This window comes from Ruditapes philippinarum, unplaced genomic scaffold, assembly GCF_026571515.1.
Source record: "Ruditapes philippinarum isolate M1 unplaced genomic scaffold, ASM2657151v2 ctg5268_1_1_1_1, whole genome shotgun sequence".
NCBI classification, from domain to species: domain Eukaryota; kingdom Metazoa; phylum Mollusca; class Bivalvia; order Venerida; family Veneridae; genus Ruditapes; species Ruditapes philippinarum.
This window is the reverse complement of record NW_026863941.1, coordinates 141,731-168,873: the sequence shown is the minus strand read 5'-3', so window position 1 is coordinate 168,873 and position 27,143 is coordinate 141,731. Positions and strand designations below refer to the sequence as shown.

The 27,143-nt window shown below is 31.3% G+C and overlaps 1 protein-coding gene and 1 pseudogene across 1 annotated transcript; both read right to left on the bottom strand.

Annotated features, from left to right (window-relative positions):
• Positions 1 to 438: 438 nt before the first annotated feature.
• LOC132723901 (transmembrane protein 101-like) lies at positions 439 to 21,112 on the bottom strand. Its single transcript, XM_060708711.1, has 4 exons — positions 21,026 to 21,112; positions 5,099 to 5,320; positions 3,830 to 4,010; positions 439 to 3,020 (listed from the first exon to the last, which is right to left on the bottom strand). The coding sequence occupies exons 1-4, from the start codon at positions 21,064 to 21,066 to the stop codon at positions 2,493 to 2,495; spliced, it is 972 nt and encodes a 323-aa protein (XP_060564694.1). The 5' UTR covers positions 21,067 to 21,112; the 3' UTR covers positions 439 to 2,492.
• Positions 21,113 to 24,212: 3,100 nt separating this feature from the next.
• LOC132723900 (1,4-alpha-glucan-branching enzyme-like) overlaps positions 24,213 to 27,143 on the bottom strand; it is a 36,073-nt pseudogene continuing 33,142 nt past the window's right edge.

The following is a 27,143-nucleotide window of genomic DNA, read 5'->3' as shown; positions in this document are numbered from 1 at the left end:
TATCTTTAACATTTCTACATTATAGGCACTTTACACTGGGTGAATTGTAAACTAAAATAATGACATCGATGTATCATAAATAAGAATATACATTTACAAGTTAGTATAAAAAGTGAATTTCAAATATCTTTCATTAGATAAAGAGAATTGATACTTAAAAACATTCTAAGATTAAAAAAAAACATTATTAAAAGACATTAAACAATGTTAAAGTTATATTAAAGATTTCATTTTATACAAAGCATGTTTATGTGGTGGAAGACTAAATTATCCAAATATAACAAAATACAGGTATCTGTGAATATTTACTTGTATTTTTGTACAAAAGGAAGCACTTTTACTGCAGTCCTCAAAATTTAAACCCTTAACCTACTGAATTTCTTAAAATGGACTTTTCCAATTTCCATTTTGGAACTGTCCATTATATATTTTAGGGAATATCAAGGTGAGAATTTCAAGTTGGCCAGACAACTGTGTAGAGCCTGGTCAGACTGCACAGATGTACAGGCTGGCCTGGCTCTATACTGGTGGAAAACACTAATCACTTTTGCCTTCAACAGGGTAAAGGTGAGTTTATCTTTTTTTTCGATGTCACAAGTCTATGATGTCATTTACTGAACAAAATGTTAACATGATACCTCCTGTATAAGAGATCAGTAAAAAGATATAACAAACAGTTCACTAAAGTTCTATGCAAAAATAAATAACAAAGTTGATAAATACACATACCAGTACAGTTATAAATATGAAAACGGTAAACATTTGAGCTATGAAAAGTTAAAAAATAATATAAATTCAGTAACAAATGTGTGAAAATCTTAATACTTCTCAAGTAAAAAATACATAACATTGGGGTTGTTCAGGATAAATTATAATAAAAAATTTGTTCCATATTCTTAAAGGCCCATTATCCCTTAGACAGGCAATCATTTTTATTGCTCAGAAACTTTTTTATTTTTGGTGTCTTGTTACAGTTTCCAAAAATTTACTCATTTGCCACAAAGTTAAACTATTTGTTGCTTCTTTTGCTCTGATGGCAGTTGGTTTAATTATAGTGAATTAATATTTTGTATGGAAGTCAAAAATACTATTTTGTTTACATTTTGCTTACTTTACAACACATTACAGAAAGTTCAGTCCTAGTTTTTTCAGTTAATAAAACACAAAGACATGTTTGACATTTGAAGATATTTGGAAAACAAGAGCGATCAGTAATCACATGTGTTGCCTCATTATGGCCAATTTCATGTTGGGACAAATTTTGTGACAGACGGACAGACAGACAGTGCACAACTAGACTTGGTACTGATCATTCCTGTAAAGTTTGGATAAAATTGCACCAGTAGTTTATGAGGAGTAGTCCGGACAAGCTTTTGCGTATCTGGCAACACACAGAAAAAAAACACCTTTTTATCAAAGGGCCATAACTCAGCCAAAAATCATTCAACTGGAAAACCCGTGCAATATGTGCAAGGACTTGAGCTACAGATCAATCCTGTAAAGTTTCATTGAAATTGCATTAGTGGTATAAGAGAAGTAGTCCGGACAAACTTTAAAAATAAAAATTATTAAAGGGCCATAACTCAAACAAAAATCATTGAACCGGAAAATGCTGACAATATGCACAACTAGACTTGGTACTGATCATTCTGTAAAGTTTGGATGAAATTGCACCTGTAGTTTATGAGGAGTAGTCCGGACAAGCTTTTGTGTATCTGGCAACACACAGAAAAAGAAACCTTTTTATCAAAGGGCCATAACTCGGCCAAAAATCCTTCAACCGGAAAACCCTTGCAATATGCGCAAGGACTTGAGCTACAGATCAATCCTGTAAAGTTTCATTGAAATTGCATTAGTGGTATAAGAGAAGTAGTCCGGACAAACTTTAAAATTAAAAATTATTAAAGGGCCATAACTCTGACAAAAATCATTGAAACTGAAAATGCTGACAATATGCACAACTAGACTTGGTACTGATCATTCTTGTAAAGTTTGGATGAAATTGCACCAGTAGTTTATGAGGAGTAGTCCGGACAAGTTTTGTGACAGACGGACGGACGGACAGACAGACAGACGGACAGTCAGACGACGGAGAAGTGATCCCTATATGTCGCCACTACTCCGTAGAGGCGACACAAAAATGGATTTCTGAGTAAAAAAATTTTTTTTTTGCATTAATTAACTTAATACTGGCTAATTTCTTGTATCATTTTCAATTAAAAAAAGCCTGTTAACATAATTTAACATAATTAAGCTTATAAAATTTAATGTAGGTATACCTCTGCCACTTCTTTATACAACTTCAAGAAGGTGGCACAAGATTTTTGAACTTATGCTATACATGGCCTTGTGTGCAAAGTAAAATTCTTATCATTTTGATTTCACTCTTAAGATGGTTATAAAAAAAAAATTCAGCCACTTTGAGCATTGCTACGTTAATGACAAATTGCTGACCAGATTCAAACAGATGATATTTTAGCGATGATAAAACTTCACTCTTGCTTATCATGCTCCTCATCAGATTCCTGCTCTTCCTGCTCCTTTGCTCTCTGTATTGCTTCCGCATCCGCTCTAGCGATGTTTTCATAATGAATCATGAACACAAAAAATCCCGTCAACAGGTTCAAATTATCTATAACAATCCTCATCTGGTTCCAGTAAGCCATTCCACGATATGACCAGTACGAGAATTTCATATCCACTAAAATTGTTATCGCACCGATCAAGAATGCCATCGACATGGAAATATCTCTTAGGAAATAACCAGAAATGAAGCACAGTCCAGCACATGTGAAGATTATGGTTAAGAAATATCTCGCGTAATTCCCGCCAGGGATATTTTCAAGAACTGCGCGCTTGTCTTCATAGCTTTCGTTGATTAGATACGCTGATCCGAGGAGGTACGCTGATATACACAGTTCTCCAATCCTGTGTATTAAGTTAGACTGTCGGTTGCTTTTGATGAATGAATAAATCAAGTATACACCTAAACATCCTGCATGTCTGCTTGCTATACGATTCTAAAAGAAAATAATATTCTAAATATTCTGTTATATAACAACAATACTTATTTTACTTGGGTTTAATTATTTCTTCATTTATTCTGTCTTATTGATTATTATTTAAATGTAGTTGTCCAAACTCCAATATATATATTTATCAGTTTTGTATTAACTTAAGGATTAAATAACCCATTAATATACAATAGTTCAATACTAATATAATATTATAAAGAGTGTTCTTTTTATGAAGCCTGTTCAATAACGCATTTTTTCTCTTGTTACTATTTCAAATCTATAATATTCTACAAATGAGCAGAATGTTTCATACATGATTGTGTCTTGTTTATAAATGCCCATTGCATGCTATTTGCTGACCATTTTTTTTTATCACCGCTTTCAATATGCTTCTGAATTATGTTTTGGTTGAATTCAATTATTAAGTCAATGTTATCAATTTTCTTAAAAGTGTATCGATTATTCATTGACAGGAAAATATCAACAATACAATGATATCATTTCTATTGATGACAGCTCATATATATCATACATATATATGAGCCGCGTCACGACAAAACCAACATAGAGGGTTTGCGACCAGCATGGATCCAGACCAGCCTGCGCATCCTCGCAGTCTGATCAGGATCCATGCTGTTTGCTTACCAACTCTATTACAAGTAGAGAAACTGATAGCGAACAGCATGGATCCTGATCAGACTACACGGATGCGCAGGCTGGTCTGGATCTATGCTGTTCGCAAACCCATTATGTTGGTTTTGTCATGACGCGGCTCAAGTATTGATCATTAAATCTGTAGTCATTATACTTACCCTAACATGTCTTGAGTAGTTGAACTGCCTGTTAGTGTATGCATTAATGGTGAGGTATACAAGTACTGAGGAGTATACAAGTGTAGCAAATCTCAGTTTAATTTTAGCTGTCATCATGCACCCGGTGATGAAACAAACCACGGCTATCCCATAAATAAGGTGGGGATGCATTGGGGGATACCTGAAAATTATAAACACTTTGAAATGTTAATTATTGCTAGACATCGGTGAAATTTCAACAAACGCATAATTACGTCCCCCAAACTTTAACCATCTACATAAACAATATGTTTAAGTGATTATTATATAACAACAGCTATTATAATTGTTCTATGTACTTATTGTGGGTTGAATATATAGTCTTTAAAGTGAGGAAAATTGTTAATACAGGATGACTAGAGAGTGAAGCTAACTACAGTCCTATTGCTTTCATGCCCACAGACTGGGGTTGGGGAGAAGGTCCTGCTCCACAGATTTTTGGCTAGTACATAAAAACCCTCAGAGGATATTAAATTTTTTTTTATTTCAAATGAAAATCAGCAAAAAATTTATTTCCAGTCAAAAAATTTTGCCATGCCTAAGATAAATTCTGATATATTTTGTTCTGTGTCACTCAGTCAGAATCTCACTTCTAGAGGATAGACATTGCCCAACTTTGTGACCCTGTCTGGAATTCAGAAAACTAGTAAAATGCAAACCCTATATGGAATATGGTTTACAACTTGTTGAAATTTTATGACAACTGACAGGCCCTAGTGTAGTGTCAGTACAGGCAATCACCCTACACATGAATTTTTGAGCTGGACCACATCTATTTTACAAATTACATAATATACATCTATTATTTGTTCAATATTAATGTTTCTCTACGAAATCACTCAGACTACTTCTAGGGTTAGGTTAGGCTTATGGGATAGACTGCTAGAGGGCAATAGGTTAGGAATTTTAAAACATGGATTTTGCTGCGGACAGATTCAATATTGGCCTAATTGGGGCACTTTGTTTAAATTGCTGCAATATTTTAAAGACCTTCATTTAACCACATTATATTCAACCAAGTTCAAACAAGAAGTGTTGTCACATAAGATATTGATTCTTAATATTTTGTACAACCTTGAGAAAAAAATCTGTATAAAACAAAAAAATCAAGACGAATTTCACCTGTACATATAGCTTGAAAAAATGGGTGGGGTAATGTAAACAAAGAGCTGTCATGTATTGTATACAGGGGAAATGTATGCAAAGAAGTAAAATACTGTAACTACTTACTTCTCCATTTTAAGGGCTCTTTCTGCCAACAGCATGATTAATGATATTGCCTGAACATACGGGAACTTTGCTAAAAGGAACTCTGGAATTGCTCTACCGGCTTTCGAGATGGAGGTCGCCATATTGGTTAATACAAGTTCCGGATTTTCCCACAAGTCGGAAAATTGGAGACCGAAATTTACAGGAACTTTTTGAACAGTTTCACCCGCTTTTTCATCTTTTCTGAAAAGTCAAATATATAACTTTTAATCAGTTATTACTCTCTTGACTTATTGATCTCGTGTTTGTTATGCCAGAGTTGTCTCTGGGACTTAGATTAAAAGTTTAATGAAGAACGCTCTGATTAATTAAAACAAGATCATATTTAAATTATTCAAATAAAGTGTATAATAAACGTTCCTGGTCATATCAATGTTTTTTTCTTTGAAATATTGACATATAAACGATTTCGTGCAACATAAGACTTAAGAAAAATTAAGCCCCCTATCCCACTACCCACCCTCACCATAAGTAGTATAGAATATGATGGTTCCGGGACACTTTGAAGCCTAAAAAAGTGTTTATCTATCAAACCAAAGGGTAAGACAGCTCGACATAGCTTACCCATCAACCCAAAAAGTAAGACAGCTCGACATAAAACCCCATTTTATTGATTTAAGAACACCCTCAGGCCAAAATCCCCCCGGAACCATCATATTCTATACTACTTCATAAATAGAATACAGGCGGGAACCGACGAGTCCTTTTTTATAATTAAAATATATATAAATGAGTTTACAAAAACAAATATATTGTTTAAAAGAACGAACATACACCGATAATGTAAATCCTCAATATGTTACAACAAAAAACGGAAGATTAATGATAAAAGCCGCGTGTGCTTCATGCGGTAAATTGAAATCTAAGTTTGTAAAACAAGGCGGTTCAATAGATATTCATAAAGCTATGTGTCAGCAAACGCTTGACTATTTTTAAACATTAGTGAAATAGTTTATTATTGTTTGTTCATTTTCTTTTTGATTATTGATGTTTAAATGTTTGTATAATATATCATATAAAGGCACTTTCTGTTGTAATAAATGTATGAAATATAAACAATGATAACCACACAACACACTTGTTTTATCTTGATACTGTATATTGTTATAATTCAAACCTGGAATGTAACTGATTACCTCTTTTGGTGGAGGAAGTCCGAAAGGGTCGAAGTAATTATTTCTGTAATAACACACCCAATGTGTACCCGGTCCAATAAAGTCATCTAAATTTATTATCCCGCATTCTTTACTATTAGAAGGTAAATTATTTCTACTGAAGACGCCTTGAAAGTTTTGAATACCAAGTTGTTTTACCCATTGTTCTATTTCAAAGTTAGATAATGGTTTGTTCAGGAATTTTATTTTTTTTTTACCCTGGGAATTCGTCTATATGGAACTCGTTGTGCATCAACCTGTAAACCCTTGCCACTTAATAATGATGTAATTAAAGGTATTCCTAGAGATGCTGCTAACATACCAAGGAAACCACCATCTTGCCGTTGCTTGTTATTTAACTTAATTACCCCGTCATTCATTAATTGTTTTCTTTGCTGTGGTGTAATAAATGGTAATATTTTATTTCTTTTATTTCTTGCTACAGATACCATACCGTTTCCAAGTATTTTACTTACACCAGTGCTAGCCAAACCACTTAATGCTCCAACACCTAAAGGGGCTAATATTTTTGGAGCCAATTTTGTAATAAACGGAATTAAAGTGTTAAGAAAACCGCCTTGACTGCGCATTTGTTCCCGCGATATCTTAATTTCTAAGCCAGATTTATTCTGTTTAGCCCTATCAATTTTATTTATTTGTGTCTGTGTTAAAAGTATTGGGAAAGTACCATTTAAATCTTCATACTTCAATCTTAAAGTATACGGGCATTTATCTCTATATGATTTCGCAAGTTTGTGCTTTTGTCCTTCTGATAAATTTATTTTATATTCAACGTAAGACATTTATATAATTTATATAATTATTTTTTTTTTCATCAAAGACGTCTGTCTTAAACAATAACAATTTCATTTCCAATAGTATTTAATTGAACTGTTTCTTCATACATTACAATGGCATAGACACAAATAGCTGCAGCTGGCGGTACATTTAATTTTGCATCTAATGTAAGATGCTTGGGATCAGATGCAATTTCTTCTTTTTTAAATTCCAAGTTAAAATGAATGAATCCAAACAAACCCTCAAAGTTTGATATATTTAAAAGGGACCCAGTATTTTTATCATTTTGTTTGTGAAAATAATCTATTACATCGTCATATATTCTCGTTATACTAGAATATTCTGTTTCGGGGTAAAAAACACCATTTCCAACTTCAAGACGACAAGATTGCAAAGTACAATTTCTATTATTAGCATTTACTTTAAAAGTATCTAATAAATGAGGGTTTTGTTCTTGTGAATTACTTTTATTAGCTCTTTGTAAATAAACAAACACATGTTTAGGATTCATTACACCAGCTGTTATTCTAAAAATAATATTGCTTTGTTCTATATCAGATGATTGTGTGACCCTTTCTCGAAGATAGTTCCACTTTTTTGCTTTCAAATAATGTTCAGAAATCAAACTATATCCTTCAGCGTTAAAGATTAACCGAGGAACCCATAAGATAAGTTTAGTAACTATAACTCTTCCATTATCAACTCCAGCTGCCCTATGGATTAATTCATCGTCGTTTGTTAATTGTAATGTAATTTGAATTTGGCTAGGGGGCAACATATTTGTCTCTAAACTCCGAAAAAATGAATAATTGTTTAAAGGGATTTTACATTTAATTTCATTACCTCCTTGAGCTAATAATTTTCTTGCAGCAAAACCTTTATTAAATCCAGCCTGATTAGCTCTAGATTCAGCTACATTTGTAGAATCCAAAGCAATTAATTCATTTGTCCCAGTTGTTTCTGCATAATCTTTTGTTAATTCAACTAAATTTCTTACATTCACAACCCTATATAAGTTATAACAATCATATACATTCTTTCCATTTTGTTTTATAACTAATTGATCAATTAATGAAGCTGCATTGTTTATTACAGCAATTTGATCAGCATTATCATAATTAGCTCCGTTTGCCAGTTTATTTATTTTAAAATTTACCTCAAAATACCCATTGAACCAATCATAATATGAAGATCTATCATCTATAGTAAAACTATATCCATTTTTCTGCTGGGTGACGTTATTGTCCAGGATTGTTATTAAAGGTGTATCTAATCGAATAGGTGTTTTTTCATATCTTTCACAGTATTGTTTTGATCGAAACATATATATTATATATCTTTTTTAAATAATCGCCTTCCGGATAACAATTCATTTATTTGTAAATTTATATCTCGTCTTCCTGATCCAGATAACAATTCATTTATTTGTAAATTTATGTCCTCAGTATCCTTCTTTCTTAATTCTTTTACAATTTTATCGCCAACTGGCGGAGGTTGTTTCTTCTTTTTAAATACACCTGTTATTTTATCAGCAGCTAAATTTCCGACTTCAGTTCCCACCTTTTTGGCGCCACTTTCAATAGCAGTTTTACCTACAGTTTCTAATACTTTTTTACCTACAGAAGAAAATAAAGTGTCAAAAAAACCTCCTGCACGCGAGGAGATACCTTCTCCCGTCCAATTATCAACATGAATATATACTCCACTATTTTCATCATATACTTTTTTGTGCATTATATAATTTACATTTCTTTTATAATTAATGTAAAACTTGTTTCTACTTCATTAAAATTAATTTTTCTACCAAACACATCTGTAATATATATTTTTATCGAATTTATAATATTTCTATTAATTTCAGAATAACCAACCCTAATAGGTTCTTTTGTAAAAGGATAAGCTCTTGTTAAATCCGCAGTACTCAATGCATATATCACATCACCAAATTCTCCATCAACAAGTGAATTATCAATCAGATCACAATGTATATAAATTGTATCCACAGAATTAGTTATATTTGGTGTTAAAGCTCCCCATTCTGTTTTATTTACTTTTTTCTTTTTAAAACCAAGAAGTTTACAAAATTCTGACAGTGTAAAATCTAATGAAAAATTATCCATAAGTGATATTAGAATTTTAAAACTACTCAAATCAAATTCTAAACTTATAGGTGCTATGGCAGAAGCACCATCGAAATCATTATTACTTATTAATGTTTCTCTTATGTAATTATTGATATCTGTGTAAGAATAAGAACCATTTGTAAAGAAAATGTCTTTCCATTCCTTACCATTATTATAGCGAATTCTCTTATTATCATATTCATCACTTATATTATGCCAAGAGTAAGTCATTGAATTTATTGAGTCTAATCCAACAATATATCTTTTATTTTTATCTAAAACTAAAGGACGACTAAATCTTACTGTGAATTCACTTGGTGTATTTTTATTATTATTATTATTTCGAACCACTTCAGAACTTAATACAATTTTTTGTTCCATTATATAAAGTACTTTTTATATAATTTTTCATGTTGTTCCGGACTTAATACCTTCAGTTTTAATAATGAATCGATAATGCGAATGCCTTCATTTGTTAACTCTGGATTATTATTTCCAGCATCAATCGAACCACAAATTAACTTTAAATCATTCATTAATTCGTTTGGATCACAAGCACAAATGCCTGATCCTGTTATTACCTTTTTAAATTTCATAGATCTCTTGTTAAATGGTAGTTTTGATTTTTCTGTTAAATCCTGAAATATTTTTCTTGAATGTAAGGAATATGTTTTCTTTTTATCATATCTTTTATTTATTAAATCAATAAAATCATCATCTACCTTTGTGTTCATTACCTCTTTCCCAGTGTTCTTATCTTTCGCTACTAATATATTTTGACCATACAGTTTATGTAGATTAATAGATAAATTACCATATTGCCCATCTCGAGAAACTTTATATGAATTCCTTATTCCTTTATTCAAGGAATGTCTAATTCCTTTATTCAAGGAATGTCTAATTCCTTTATTCAAACCTTTTCCCATATATTTATCTTGTGAAAGAATATCTTTTAATGTATTTCTGTAGTTTATATAATTATCTGCCTTTCTGCGATAAAATTCTTTCGTTTCTTTTTCTTTTGTTGTGAGTGCATGTTTCCTTCTCGTGAATCCTGATACCTTCCTACTATACTTTCTTATATCATCTAATGCACTATCAATTATTTCCATTATTTCTTCACGAGTCATTTTCTCATCAGGATTATCGGACTTAGTATGATAAAAATCAAAAATCTCCTGTGGTGTGTTATATGTATCGTCTAATAAATCTAGATCAACCTGCTTATTTAAATTAACTTTAAATTCTTTCCTCTTATTATCTTCTTCCTCACTACTATTATCTTCTTCCTCACTACTATTATCTTTTTCCCCTAATGAAGGCGGTGATTCAATTGTAATTGGAGGGGGTAATGTTCCTGGTGCTTCTTCTTCAAACAATTTTAGAGCTTCAGCTCCTTGTATCTTTTTTAGAGCTTCAGCTTCTTGTATCTTTTTTAGAGCTTCAGCTTCTTGTATCTTTTTTAGAGCTTCAGCTTCTTGTATCTTTTCAACAAATCGCCTCGGAAGTAATGCCAATTCGTCTTTTAGACCAGGCAATGCTTTTAACAGACTAAACAATGTTTCTTTTTTTTGATCTTCTAAGGTTTCTTTTTGATCTTCTAAGGTTTCAGTGATTGGTTTGTAAATTTCTGTATACATTTCCCTGCTTGCACGCTTTCTTATTTTATCTTCAATAATTTGATTACGTATATGTTTAATTTTTTGTTCAGATTCAATCTTTTTTTTTGTCATTTCTTTTAGTTTTGATAACATTTATATAATAATGTAAGATAATGTATGATAATGTAGGATAATGTAGGATAATGTAAGATAATGTAAGATAATGTAAGATAATGTAAGATTAGTTATATATAATGGAAATTCCTAATTATGAAAAATATAGAAAATCAAGATATTATGATAATAACTTTAAGCAATTATATTCCTATATGCCAGACTCATGTTTTAGAATGCTTATATGTGGATGTTCAGGATCAGGTAAAACAAACACTCTTATACACATGCTAAGGGAACCATTAGTTTATTACGATAAATTATACCTCTATTCAAAAAACTTGGAACAATCAAAATATCGAGACTTAATAGATTCTTTCAATGCAATTGCCAAAAAGATTAAAGTAGAACCAGAGGATATTCTATACTTATCAAATTCAGACATCATTGATCTTGATGATATTGACTCATCAAAACAAAATATAGTAATATTTGATGATTTTATTTGCGAAGATCAAAAAGAAATAACAAAATACTTTATGCAAGGACGTCATAAGAACTGCTGTGTTATCTATTTGAGTCAGTCTTACTATAAAACACCAAAGGATATTCGGATTAACTGTTCACATTATATTTTATTTGACAGTCCAAGTAAACGTGAAAATGATATGATTTGTAGGGAACAATTAATTGATCGGGATTCTTACCAAAACGCAACAAAGGAGAAATATAGTTTCTTGTATATTGACAAACCAAACAAATTTTGTAAAAGAAATTTTACTGGGGAAATTACTAGAGATAATTGAGGAATAAATTATATATAATGGGAATTTTTAATAATGTTAAACAAAGAAACCAATCAGAAAGCATCAGTAAGATCAAATTTGATCTTGACCTGACTGACTATGCAAGTATAAGTCAATTTAAAAAACTTAAACAGGAAATGGAATCGTATCTTAATAGAAACTCAATAGAAAACAATAAAATGAATAAACCGTTAGATATGGGTGGCAATGAAATAATCAATTTAGGAAGTCCTGACAAACCAAATGATGCAGTTTCAAGGAGATTTGTTTATAGAAAAGTTCAAGATTTAGTTTCAAATTATAACCTTGAATCTATCAAAGAAATACAGAAGTTACTACAAACTGAACGCGATAATATCAAACAACTAAAAAAAGACCTTGATCAGAATTCGCGTACAATAATTGATTTACATATCATAATTGGTGATGAAATATCAAAAATATCAAAAGCACTCGACGAATCAGATGAACACACCAAACAAGAATTAGCTAAAAACATTAGTATTGTTCAAGAACAGATAAAAGAATTAACGGAAAATATGATTAAACACGATGAATTGAAAAAGAGTATTACCGAAGCTGAAAACAAATTAAAGAATATGTATAAATTAGAAATCAGGACAGAAATAAACAACCTTAATGATGCAACAGCGAAAAGAAATAAAGACCTATTGGATAACTTTTTAAGTAAATTTGCTGAATACAAAGCCGAGCTAGAAAAGTCTGCTTCTACAAGAAGTGATGGTCAAGATTTTAAACTAGATGATCTTAAAAAGACCATGGAACATTTTAAAAGCCAACTTCAAAATGTAGTTGATAGTGTTGATAAGCGTCATAGTGAAAATTATAAATCACTGTTTGATTTAACAAAAATCTTGGAAGACAATATTAATAATTTGGACACTAAAATTACAAAAAATATAAATTCTTTGGGAGAGGCTCTGGGTGAAATAAAAACAGGCACAACAAAGAGACTCGATGATCTAGATGTTGTTACTACAAAGAGACTCGATGATCTAGCTGAAGTGATTCTTAAATTTAAGAAAGGATATAAAAAGTTAGAAAAAAGAATTACAACAGTAAGCCGTGAAGTGTTTCTTTTTGGATATTATAATAACAAACAACTGCATGTGAGTATGGATTATATAAATATCGAGGGTTTCAATATGGAAGTTTATGATTTTGAAGATAAACAATTAGCAAGAACTATAGAGGGCAGTAAAAATTTCTTCATAATGTTCGGAATAATAGCTAGCAGGATTATAGATTACAAAAATTTCATAGCATTAAATCCTGATAATAAATCAGAAGACATACTTGAAATTTTAGAGGACGGAGAGTATGTTCTTGAAATAAATATGATCTTTGACAATGTTAATGTTCACTCTACTGTTTATAGTCCTTTAATAATGATAGTCTGGCAGCATGAACATGGCATAAGTAATCATAGCATTTTTCCTAAAAAAGATGATTCATTGCATCAGTACAATGATAAATTTAAAACGAAATTTAAAAAAGGGGATATCATTATATTTTTTACTAGAAATTATAAAGAATGGACTATTGAAGCTGGAAGTTATGCAAGATTCTATCTAACAAATTAATATAAATGGGTATTTTTAATAATATAAATGAGAAAATAAATCTCCGTTATACAAAACCGAAATCTCCTTTATTCCTGTCATCAAATACTGAAGATGGCGGATTATTTAAATGGATAGTTATAAATAGAAGTCAGTCTTTAATTCAAAATGGAAATAAAGTAGAAATTAAACAAAATTGCACGCTAATTGTAATAATTGATGCGATAAAAGTTAACAAAGGACAATGTGGATTGTTATTGAAAGATAGAAACTCGAAAATTCTTCAGAGTTATAAGACAGAGAACAACAGAAGGAATGAATCAGTTTCAATTACCTATGCTGATAAATTTAAAACAAATGATGAGATTTTTATCGAAGGTTTAAATGTAAAGAATATTCAATTAACAATTTATGGAGCTTTGTCCTGATAAGCTAGAGTATTGATGCCATTATCAAGAATATATCTTTTATCATCATAACATGACAAAGATATTTTATTTACAACATAAGAATATATATCGTGTTTATTTGACCGAATAACTTTAAATTCGTGATATTTTTGAGTTGAATCAAACAATGCCTCCTTATAATTATTATGTACTATATTTTTCTTTACAACGCTTTTCTTTATGCCTTTGCATTTCTTAACGTTAACTTCATTTTCTAATAAGTATGAATACATTTTAGACCGAAGTCCGACAAATTCAACTATAGGAATTCCAGCGGCTTCATCTTTAAACTTTCCAATTACTTTTTTATTTGCATCAAAATAAAACTTTGATTCTGGATCATAATCACTGTTATCAAATAAGTCTTTATCCTCATTAAAATCTGCATAAGCATCTTCTGTTTCTATTTCATAACAAAGCGAATCTGTATCAGTAAAAAGGAGTTTACATTTTTGGTAATTGTACTTTTCTAAAATGTAGTTATAATGAAAATCATACATTAAATATTTTGATAAGTCAAGAATACACATTCCTAAATAGGTTGGCCTATTCAATAATAATGTTTCTTTTATTCTATTGATACCATATAAGCTTTTGTTAAACATTGTTGCAAATTTAAATGAAGGTTTTGCTATGTATTTCAACAGCACATTTTCATCATGAGTTAATTTTATGTTAACTCTTTTTCTTAAATTTTCCATTGTTTTGCCGAAAACGGAATTATTCATTAGTTTGAAAAAATCCTTTTCAAATGGATTCTTTGCTTGAGATCTTTTCTGCGTGTTGAAATCAATGTATTCTTTCAACCAAGGACTTTCATCAAAAGTCAACACTCTGTGAATCTTTGTTATTTTCAACCCGAGTTGAACATATAGTTCGAGATTTCTATGGTGGGTCACGTAGTTTTCTTTTTTCATTAAAGTTGGGACAAGCTTACGTACATTACTTTTTCCTATATTAAATTTGTTTTTAATGTTATTACTATACTTTGAAAGCCATTCATCAGGTATAACAATCTTTTCAGGAGCTAAAGGATAATCATTATGAAGATCATGCAATTCATCCGGATATTCAAAGTCGCATTCTATAATGAAGTTTGTTTTACCTTTTGCGATTAATTTATTATATTGTTTCTGAGTGATCCACTTAAAATTCCCAGAGGGTAAAGGCTGGCTCATTGCCCAACCGTAGAGGTTGTTCGCATCTAAGTACATTATGCATTTAGATGGTAAATCCTTATCATAATCTTTCATATACTTATTGTTTGCTTTGCTGTAACGATTAGCAATATAACTTATTCCTCCTCTCTGACCTTTTTCAATAAAAAGATGAATGTCAATATCAGAAATTAAGTCTAATTTTATTCCTGTCATTTTCAACATTGCATCCCAAGCTAAACCTGGGCTGCTAAAATAGTGGCAAGGGTCAAGCTTGTAGTATTCCAAACATGTCTTTCTAAAATTTTCAAAAACATCAGCTAAAAGTAAAACATCCGTTTTCAAATATAGGTCATGATATTCTCCCATTGTTTTTATTTTAAATTTTTCCCAAACATTTTTAGCATGGGTGTACTCGCTGTCAGATATATGTGCCTCATTTAAAACAGAATAAAATTCTTCTTGAGAGGGTAACTTTGTTTCTTCAAATTTCTCAAAAGAATCCATGAAGTCATATGGATAAACACCTTTTGTTTTGAGTAATTCATAATTCAGTAAGTTATCAAATTCTTGAGGTAAAAACTTAAATTCTGGAATATTTTTCACTAAGTTATCTAATGACTGCGACATAAATTGAAAACTATCAATGAAAATCAAATTGCTTATCATAAATGCCATATATTTTTCCATATTGTTAGGAATAACATCAATTTTCTTTTCAAATTTTCCTATTTGTTGCATAATAAAATGACTATCATAACCTCTTAAATTGTGAAATATAACAGGAATTTTGCGTGTCAGTATAAAATTAATATTACACTCTGAGTGAGCACTTCCCCTAAATTTTCCCGTTATATGGCAATGGTCACGAACTCGAATATCATCTTTTTCATATTCTTTTCCGCAGATATTACAAGAAGTTTGCTTTTTGAATAACGCCTCATCTTCTTTTGTCATTTTTAAAGGTTTGTTAAAATATGCTTTCAAAGTGTCCATACAATATTCCTCTTCCTTAAGAATAGCTTTAATAAATTTATAAACTGCATTTGGTCCTCTGTAAACTTGAGTTGGTCTAGTATGTTTATCGTCGTAACAACAGACCAATTTATAACCATATCCACAGTCTATATGCTCTTGATATGGTTCAGTAAATGAGGATTTGGATGATGGTAAAGCAGTAGTTACTTTTCGAGTTATAGACTCAAAATCAGCATAAATTACAAAAGGTGCCAATAATTGTTTGTGATAATTTTTGAACTTAACTTGTGATCCCTTTTTTGGCATTGTAATAGCTTGAGTACCATTAATAGCTAAACAGTTTGGCCTATGTTCATTTAATATTCTTTCCTTGGAAAAGCATTGTAGGCAGGATTTACAGAAATGTTTTCGATTGGCATGTTTTGTTTTGTTAAAGAGTAATCGATTAAAATCTTTTATCCAAACATAATGCGTTGTTTTACTTTTGGAAAGTAATAACATATCGCACTTGTCTGAATAATTATATCTGGATATGTATAACGGAAATACTTTTTTGTTTTCGTAACCAAATATATTAAATGAAATATTATTCCGAATTTCTATTTTGGGTACTTGATTTATTGTGACAGGGAATTTTATTTCAGTATAATCTAATTCATCTACATGCCCTCTATAATTACTAACCCTTTCAGAATGTGTAGTTACAGGGAATTTATAAGCTAAATGACACCATCTAAAACATTCTTTATCTTTATTTTTTATATTAATTAATCCTTTCTTTGCATTCTGTAATTCTTTGGGTAATTCAAAGTAACTTGAAGCAGAAAGAGGTGTGTATTTATATCTGTTGATATAATGTGCATCAACTGATTCTATTCTCCATCCACTACCTTCTGAAATCCAATTACCAATCTTATTTATTATTTCATCAAAGTCATGTCTTAAAGTGTCATTTAATTCAGATTTATCTATGATAATTGAAGGTTTTGAATGAAAATAAGCTGATTTGTAAATTATATCTTCTTGACTAATTTTCGCAAAAGTTATTTTTAAAAGAACATTTATTTTTATGCCTTTTAAATTGCGAAGTTCTAACTGAAGTAATTCAAAAGCATCTTTTAAAGTGAAATAAAGTTGATTTTTCGGATCATATTTATATGAAATTTTAATTTCAAATTTCTTAAAATATTGATTTGGAGATCGCTCAATTTCCATATCTATATTTTAGTATTAGAAAATATCTTTAAGCACAATCTTTACGCATATCTAAACTTATATCTTAAAAGAAGAACAAAAATAAAGAAACTTTTTATTATAAAGTAGTGCGTTTAATAAACGAAATCTTTTTTTTTCTAAATAAGATTATATAAAGAGATGGGTGAATACAATAACATTAACTTATATAGTAAATTGTTTTTTAACAGTATTAGCGATGAGTTTTACTTTATCGACGAAGTGTTAAGAGTAAAACGATATGAGGAAAAAATAAAAATGAATAAAGACTTTAAAAAAGGGATAGAAAAAGCTATTAATTATTGTAAAGAAATTATAAGCTCTTGTAAACAAAAGAAGGTCGAAATCGGTATAGATAAAGAAAGAATGACTCCTATATTAACGGAGATACTTGATAGCAGCGAAATAAATATAGCGAAATGTCATGATAACAAAGAACAATTTAGCTTATGCAACGTTATTACCGATTTAAAAGAGATATGTAAGAAATGCAAAGCCGCCTTAAAAGGATATGATGATTTTGAAACACAATTAAACGATAGTATTGAATTATATTCTCGATATTTAGAAAGTTTAAAGCGCGAGGATTAAGTTGCGAGGCTAGTTTATTCATTTTTTATTCTATTATATTATTATATAATGGAACAAAAAATAGTTTTAAGCATTTTAGTATTAGAAAATATCTTTAAGCATATCTAAACTTATATTTAAAAATATGCCCATTAAATTTTGCTGTTCCGGTCTTTACTCTGTTTAAATTGTTACAGCACATTGATATTAAACCAGGATTGACACCAAGATCTTTAGATGCGGCATAAATTGAAGGATAATATGAATCTTCACCATCTCCGTTTGGAGGTATATAAGTTGCTATAACCGGTTTAGGGTTATTACGATAATTATTATGATTAGGTCTTGGACAATCGCATAAAATATCACTATTTTCCTCTACAGGAAATAAACAACCGCAACTCCATTCATAAAGTTTTTTTGTTCTAAAAAGGTAAGGCTCTATAATTGTTTCTAATTTAAATCGTATATTTTCTTTTACTTCTTCTTTAGTTAATTTAGTAATATTGGCTCTTAAAATGTTTCTATTCTTTCTAACTTTATTAAATAATATTGGTAATTTTAAGAGTTCTGATTTTTGTATATAATATGCAAAAAAATCGCATTTTGTATCCATACTGTTATTTAATCTATTCATTATATAACATGCTTAAAGAAAAAAACTTCACATTTTTACAACGCAAGCTAACGCAAGCTAACGCACTAGCTATAAAAGATATTTTAAGAGGTTTCTTTATAACCATTTAGCTTATATTCTTTCATATAAATTTCCAAAGGTGTTGTATAATTTGTATCTTTTTCTATTTCTAATAGTTTTGTAAAGATATCTTCGATAACTTTCTGTCCATCATAACTTGTGGAGGTTACCTTCCCAATCCGCGCTTCAGTAATTAATTGTTTAACTTTTTGATAATGTAATTTTAAAATAGTTTTTTTGTCTGCAACTTTGAGTTTGTTAGCTAATATAGTAACTACTGAAGGTAAAGCTCCTACTAAAGCTACAAATATAGGTATGGCGGGAATAAGTGCAAGTGCAGTTGAACAACCTAAAATACCTGCTGTTATTTGAAGTCCTACGCTTACCCTTCCACAAAATTTATAACTTTTTCTATATGCTGATGCAAGTCTTGTTAAATAATCTATTAGTTCATCAAGATTTTCAATTTGTTTACTCATTATATTATTTCAGCATTTATTATTTTTGGCATCTTTATCCAACTATTGAATTTATCAGAATAACCTTTCCATTTAACTAGTGCTTGTTTTTTCTTATAGTCACGCTTTATAACTTTTTCTATTCTAAAAACTTCTTGTTTAGTTGGCATCAGTTCTTGTTCATAAAATGAACCCTGGACCAGCTCATTATTTAAATCCCTGATAGTATATGTTCTTGGGTTTGTATTTTGAATTCCATCAATTGTAAATATTTCTTCTGTCCAATTTGGTGTATATCCTTTTTCAAAATGTCTCTTAATTTTACTTAAACGAACACGGTCTCCAATCTTAAATTTAGCCTTACTTTTTGATACTTTTAAATCACCATATAAATTAAAATAAACATTACCTTTATTTAACTGTTTGCTCGCTTGTTTAGGTGACATTTTTATACTACTATGTCTTGTGCTGTTGTATTTTTCTAACATTTTTGGTAAATCATTTAAATAAGTATAAGTATTATTAGAGGTGAAGTATTTCCACATTATTCGCTTCAGGGATCTATTGAAACGTTCGATAACCACAGCTTTGCCTTCATTAAATGTGTGGTACATGTTTATTGTATTTTTATCTAAGAATGATTGAAAAGTTTTATTATAAAATTCCTTTCCTTCATCAACCCACAAATTCTCTGGTTTTCTGCCACCAGAAACTATTTCATTAAAAGCCTCTGTAACAGAATCACCAGTTTTATTTTTTATCGGAACAGCCCAAGCATACTTGCTAAACACATCAATAACTGTTAATAAGTATTTTATTCCTTTGTTATCTTTAGAAAAGGCTTGCATATCAACTAAATCAGCAGACCAAGTATCATCTACATCATTTACTATAACTCTCCGTTTTGGAAACTTCCGTTTGATTGGTCTGTGTAATTCATTGGCTAATTTAACGTTCCATGTTACTTCGGGGGTAAGTCGCATGTTGCGCTTATCAACTGCCAACTGCTTTGCCCCCTTCTTCCGTTTTTTGAATTTCGTGTTTGCCCCAAACCAAGTTTATATTTCATATTTATAACAGGCTTTACTACTAAATTTTTTGCTAGTTTTTCACCAATAGTTTTTGATTTAGTTGTCTTTAAATCAGATAACATTTTCTTATCACACTCACTTTTACTTAGACCACTATCGTAACAATAGTCATGATTCATACATACTTCATCTAACTGATTAACGGGTGATCCATTAACCAGTGGGTTACCTGGTCCGCAATAGTTATATCCAGGAAGAGTTAAACCTTTTTTAGGCAACAAAGGTAACATAGCTTTATGAATATCTATTGAACCGCCTTGTTTTACAAACTTAGATTTCAATTTACCGCATGAAGCACACGCGGCTTTTATCATTAATCTTCCGTTTTTTGTTGTAACATATTGAGGATTTACATTATCGGTGTATGTTCGTTCTTTTAAACAATATATTTGTTTTTGTAAACTCATTTATATATATTTTAATTATAAAAAAGGACTCGTCGGTTCCCGCCTGTATTCTATTTATGAAGTAGTATAGAATATGATGGTTCCGGGGGGTTTTTGGCCTGAGGGTGTTCTTAAATCAATAAAATGGGGTTTTATGTCGAGCTGTCTTACTTTTTGGGTTGATGGGTAAGCTATGTCGAGCTGTCTTACCCTTTGGTTTGATAGATAAACACTTTTTTAGGCTTCAAAGTGTCCCGGAACCATCATATTCTATACTACTACCATATCCCATTTGCATTAAATTATTACATTTGCGTACTATACATAATTATGAAATTACAAATATGTGCGAAAAAAAATATCACCAGGGTCCATATAACATTAATCAGATAGTTACTACATGTCACTGCGTATACCGACGACACTTGTAAGACGTAAAAACGCATTTCTGAGCCTTAAGAATTATCTGTCTAGTAATGAAAACCTCGCAGTAACAATAGACTTTTTAAAGCGGGTTTTCATGAAGTTCATACAGGATTTTATCAAAATCATGCACGTAATGCACGTAAAAAACACTGCCTGTTGTGAACTGTAGTAATAATACGAAATAAATTTACTCAAACTTATCATTATATAATTACACTTATTAAATACATGTATAGGCCTACCAACTGAAAAAAAAGTATTTACCCATTTATAGCATCTTGATTCTTTTTCCCAGTCTTTTTCATCTTTAACCTCTTTTCTAATCCACTTCTTGCAGTATCTGACTCTATACTAACACCGTGGCTATTCTATGCATTCTCAGGTCTTCCCGGAAGTTGATGAAGGAAAACATAATGAAATATCCATCACACATCTCGCACCCGCAGGCATTTTAAAGTTATAAAATGACGGTTATTATTAGCGATTGTCTTTTTGAAGATGTTGAATTCAATTTATTGAACATAATATGATTAATTTGAACAGGCATAAGTGACATATCTGGACAAAACAAGTTGTATGCTAGTGTACATGCATTTATTTTGCCATCTTATCCTGTGTACTTAGTTTTGAAGTCATTTAACGGAAACATAAAAAAGAGTTAATTATAATACCTAGAAACAAACTAAAAAATGGAAAAACAACACATCCCCGTATGCACGAGCACGCACAAACACTTACACAAACAAAAAATACCCCCACCCCCAAAAAAGAAAAAAAAAACAACGAATGTATACGTGCCATCTTAATTAATAGCATTTACTATAGAAACTTCGTTGTTTTCCGTTGTGTTGTATTCATTGTTTTATTTATGCAACGGCCAAAAGTAATTGCACGTATATTGTTATTTACAGCGGTAACCTGCATCTTTGCAACTATAGCCCCTTAAAACCAATTGTAAACTATGTAATGTATTGCGATACTGTACAAGAACGAGACGACTTGCCGTTGTTTGACAGTTGCTGATTGCACCATCAGCGTAATTTCTGCTGGACTATGGTCCGTTATGGTAAGTAACTACCTTAACGTAAAAATTAAGCAAGACCACCACCACCTCTTAGTTAACACCCTCCTTGCTTTTTTCGTCAATTCCAAAGTTCGACATCGAGGTGAACACCATCGTTTTCAATTCAATGAAATGTGTTCGTGTTCGGATGGACTAATACACAAGTCCATTGTCCTCTTTATAAATATTACCACAGTTTTTAATATCTTACTGTAGAAAGGATATATTATTCATTTTAATTTCCCCAGAAGCGTACGAGGACTAATTCTTCCATTTAAAACACCATGCAGAAATAGATGTCGTCTGTTTTCATAGGTTATTTCCATCAATCCTGTGTTGGCCTTTCTTTTTATCTTACTATATCGGTAACGTAACCGTTTTACGGGCAATAACGTATCGACTGTTCTAGAATCCAAATAATATTCCAACCCTAAAATGCTGCGTGTACTGTGCTTGCAAATGTTACTGTATTTTCAAATGTTTGATTCTTCTTTTCCCGCTTTGTGAGAGTTTATACACCATTTTCATAGAATGTCTCTGTACGATGGCATAAAGGGGCCATCAGAAATATTTAATCTACCACGTGAACACGCGATAGCTACTACATGCGCACGCGATTGCTACCACGTGCGTACGCGTTAGCTACTATAAGTGCGCACGCACAAGCTATTACGTGTGCACGTAATGATTGACCAACGTTTGCACATAGCTATCGCATGCGCACATAGTAATTATTGCGTGCGCACGTAGTAGCTATCACGTAGCCAGTACAAGTGAGCTTCTATATCTAGATAAATATTTATTTATGACATAATATACATACAGCATGTATAATACGTGTCAATAATGGGAATATGAGTGGCACTATTAACATCCTCTATAACACGTGAAGAAGTTGCAATGACAATGTTTACCGTATCTTCTATTCCTGTAATGTAAAGGTTTTTTCAACATTTTACTAAAATACCTAGAACTTACAGAATGGAAGTGACAACAAATACTTTTTTTTGGGTATTAGTTACTCTTCACGGTATACCACCTGTAGACAGATTGTCGCAGGCAAAATAGCCAACATCATGTATTGGGGGGGGGGGTGATAATTCATGCTTGCAGAGCACTGCTTTCTTAAAAAAATATGTTTTATAACTCGGAAAAGTGAAATTATGTTGAAAATTACCACTGGGAAAATTGCTTGGTTACCTACTTACTAATGATGTAAAATGGATCATGTTCAAAGTTTGATAGAAATTAAACCTAAAACACGTGCTGAGAAGCAGACGACATTTCCTGTACCGGCATGTGAATCAGAAATATAAAATAAACACACAATTAATGTTCATATAGTGTACATTTTATTTCTATTACGATATATATAGCTTACAACCAAAACATCATCACAAACAGTTAAATGGCACCTTAAAATGAAGCACTTAAAACAATATTTGAGCCCCGGTTATGAAGCACGTGTCATTTGTAGTTACGCGTGCTGCATCACGGCAGCTAAAAATAGATCAAGAGATCCGGAAGTTGACATGTTACCTATTGAAACTTTAGCTTAATTGTATGTTACCACAGTAAAAGTAATTTTACAATAAAGGCACCCTGATTTATAGCATCGAGTACAATACAACATCAGTGTGAACCATAGGGAGCCGGCACAGTTTTTAGATACCATATAAAATGCTTATATGAACCTGTGAACACACTAGAAAGAAAAATCTAAAAAATCTAAAAAAAAAATCACCATCAAATATTATATATAGACATGTCTATATATAATATTTGATGTTGATTTTTTTTGTGTGTTCACAGATTCAAATAAGCATTTTATACGCTATCCAAAAAACTGTGCCAGCTCCCTATGGTGTGAACAGCTTTTAAAATCGTATCATGGCTCTAATTTTTGATACATATAATTTCTCGGCAGACTCTAACTTGATCTAATATTTGTGCCACTTTATTACAAAAACAAAATTTCCGGGGAGGTAACTAGTGTTGGTGTTTTTGGACTAGATTTAACCAGAGAGTTATAGTATCTGTAATATACATGTATAAATCTCTGACTCAACAATGCCCATTTTTCACTTTTTATTTCACATCTTAACCTTGCCAAATTTAAGCATGTTATTCACAATGTAAACAATTTATCTAAAAAAAATTAAACAATTTTGGTACCAACTGTACCAATGCTGGAGAGGTCCATTAAAGCTACATGCCTCCAGAAGAGTAAAAATATTTCAATAAAATCAAACTTGAGACAAATGTACTAAGATGTTAGAACAAGAGCTGTCCGTAAGACAGCGCGCTCGACTTTTTTATTGCTTGCCAATAAAAAAAGTGTTTGCAGTAAAAGGCAATACAAGAATCTATGTGTTCTGTCCGTAGCTGGTCACTTGTCCACCAATCAAATAGGCGAGATAAAATGTGAAATATGCATATACTACTGATTTTAATTTCAAGTACAAAAAGAGAAAAATAACTAGTTGTTTGATACCCTTGAATATTACAGCAATGTTTATATGACATAATTTATGGTAAAGTGAACAAGTGGATAGGAATGAATTTTTTTAGATTTTTTAAGTTTTTTAGTGCTTGCCTATAATACAAAACATTGACAGTTAAGGGCCATAATTCAAATAAAATCTTTGACAGAATTACCTTCTCCTGGACATGTTTGGGAATCATGATTGTAAACAAGTATTCCAACTTTCAAATTAATATCTCAAACAGTTCAGTCAAAAAGTGGACTGGTACTAAAAACTTAACCAAGATTCTAAGTCGATAAAAGGCCTTAATTTTTAAAACAAATCCTTGACAGAGTTACCTTCTCTTGCGTACAGATGGGGGTAATGATGTGAAATAGCATTAAAAGTTTCAAAGCAATATCTCAAAGGGTTAAGGCAATAAGTGGATTTTACCCATATTCAATGTATTTTCTAAGTCAAAAAGGGGCATAATTCTGTCAAAAACCTTGACAGAGTTATGTCCTCTTGTCTGTTGATGAAGGTCGTGATGGTAAACAAGTATGGTCAGTTTCAAAGCAATACCTCCAATGGTTTTGAAATAAAGTGAGGTGGTACAAAAAACTTAACCAAGCTCAATACACTTTCTAAGTCAAAAAAGGGCCATAATTCTGTCAAAAACCTTGACAGAGTTACGTACTCTTGTCTGTAGATGGAGGTTATGATGGTGAACAAGTATGGTAAGTTTCAAAGCCATACTTGTAATACTTCTGAAATAAAGTGGGGTGGTACGAAAAACTTAACCAAGGTGTGACGCCAACGCCGACGCCGGGGCGAGTAGGATAGCTCCCCTTTTCATAGAAAAGTCGAGCTAAAAAGTAAAAAGTTTCAAGTTTCAAGTAATATTTTACATGTTCTGTGTGATTAATGACTGATTTTTCAGTATCTACAGCTATATTTCTACTGTGTTTCTGATGCAGTAAAGGCTATTTATGCATATTTTGACCACTTTTTGGTATTTTACGCGTTTTGTAAGTGCAATTGATAATGTGTAAATTGCTTCGTTTTGGTTACTTCACAATATTACACATTCAAATACATTTTCAAATTTCATGAAAATTAGCATGAATCTGGAGGCGTGCTGCTTTAAAGTGCTCAAAACAGTACATGTATATTACGTGTACATAATAAAACTTATTTTGTGATAGTAACAAACAGATTCAACTGGTCATATTTCAATATCAACTAAATGTACATCAAATTAATAAGAAAAAATACTTTGTAGAGGACAGGTCACACTTATAATTAATAAATGGACACTCAATTAAGTCACATGGATTAGACTGCACCATTTTCAAATTAAAATAATCAACACAGTCACTACTGTCAAATATAATCCCTAAAACTGACACTATTGCATTGCACAATAGTCAATACATCTAAAAAAAGAAGAAAAAAAGAGAGCTAAAAATGCAAATGACACACAAGTTAAATAACTGGCTTTAAAACAAAAATTGAACACTCCTTTACATTTAGCACTATGATTCCTGGTTAAAATCATGCTATATTTCAAAGAAAGATTACAAAGGCCAAAGAAAAAACTTTTTCTTACAAAATCTTTAATTAACATTAACCGATATATATTAACCATACAAATAAATATACAAAAATAATACCTTTATTCCCAACATCAAAGAGAGAGAAAAAAGAAGAGAAAACCTTAACAGATGACCCTATCTCTATAGTAGCATGAAAATAGTAACAAATTAATTAATTTCTTTGGCCTAACAAAATATACATGTATATTGAATATAAGCAATCATGGCACACTCCATCTTTCATACTTGCACCAGCAAGCGCTGACATCCCTTCAATAAAACAGTGGACAATTCCAACTTGAAGAAATATTCTGTTCCAGTCTAAGAATGGAATGGTTGTCATGCACCAACTATAGATAGCACTTGAGTCTTTGGTGTATAGATATAATGTGATAATTGTGCTACAAGTCATCATACTCAGTCTTGTTTCGCTAGCACTATAGCTGTCCGGCATGGTATATATACCTGTAATGTAAAAGGTAAATAAAGAAACATTAAAGGCCTATAACAGAAATGTCATTGTCACAAGGAAAATAGACAAACATTAAAGGCCCAGAACAGTGTCTGGTGAAATATCATTATCTCAAGGAATATAAACAATTATGCCGTTGACCCGTATTTTCGGGGGGTTAACGTCTTAAATTTAAGCCACCGTTTTTAATTTAATAGTAAGTGGAAGACAAAAAACATCAACAGTAAGTTAAAACTATGACAAACAAAAAAGGAACGTTTAAAATACCAAAATAAACTATTTCAATAATAAATCCTAATCTTTCTACTTTCACTATAGGTAGTCTGTGTAGCTCAGAAGCTGTCTCATATTTTCAGGGATTTTGATTGGATGGCCTCGTTTCGGTAGTTACGTTGCACATGCTCAAATTCTATACCGCACTCAAAATATTTCGGGACATTGGTTTAAGCTAGGCATAAGTCGCGGTGATGAATTTTTAGGCGAAGATACGTTTTCAGGTTCTTTTTTGTTGCGGTGTAGTTGAAAATAACGTATAACAAGAGCTGCCAGTAGGACAGCAACGCTCGACTATTCTAAGTGCTTGATAGTAAAAAAATGCTTGATACAATTACCTCCTCCTGTTTACAGGTTGGGGTAATGATGGTGAACAAGTGTGCAAAGTTTCAAAGCCATATGTCAATGGACTTTGAAAATATTTTAACTATAACAAAAACTTTAACGTAAATTCTAAGTCGAAAAAGGGGCATAATTCTGTCAAAATGCTTGATAGAGTTACCTCCTCCTGTCT

What these genes read in the sequence shown, in the direction of transcription:
- LOC132723901 (XM_060708711.1), bottom strand. Translation starts at nt 21,066, where the DNA reads ATGAAAAAGACTGGGAAAAAGAATCAAGATGCTATAAATGG. An exon ending in AATCAAGATGCTATAAATGG is followed by an intron (nt 5,321 to 21,025) that starts GTAAATACTTTT and finishes TTGACTTTTCAG; the next exon opens with AAAAGATGAAAAAGCGGGTG. An exon ending in ACTACTCAAGACATGTTAGG is followed by an intron (nt 3,021 to 3,829) that starts GTAAGTATAATG and finishes ATTTTCTTTTAG; the next exon opens with AATCGTATAGCAAGCAGACA.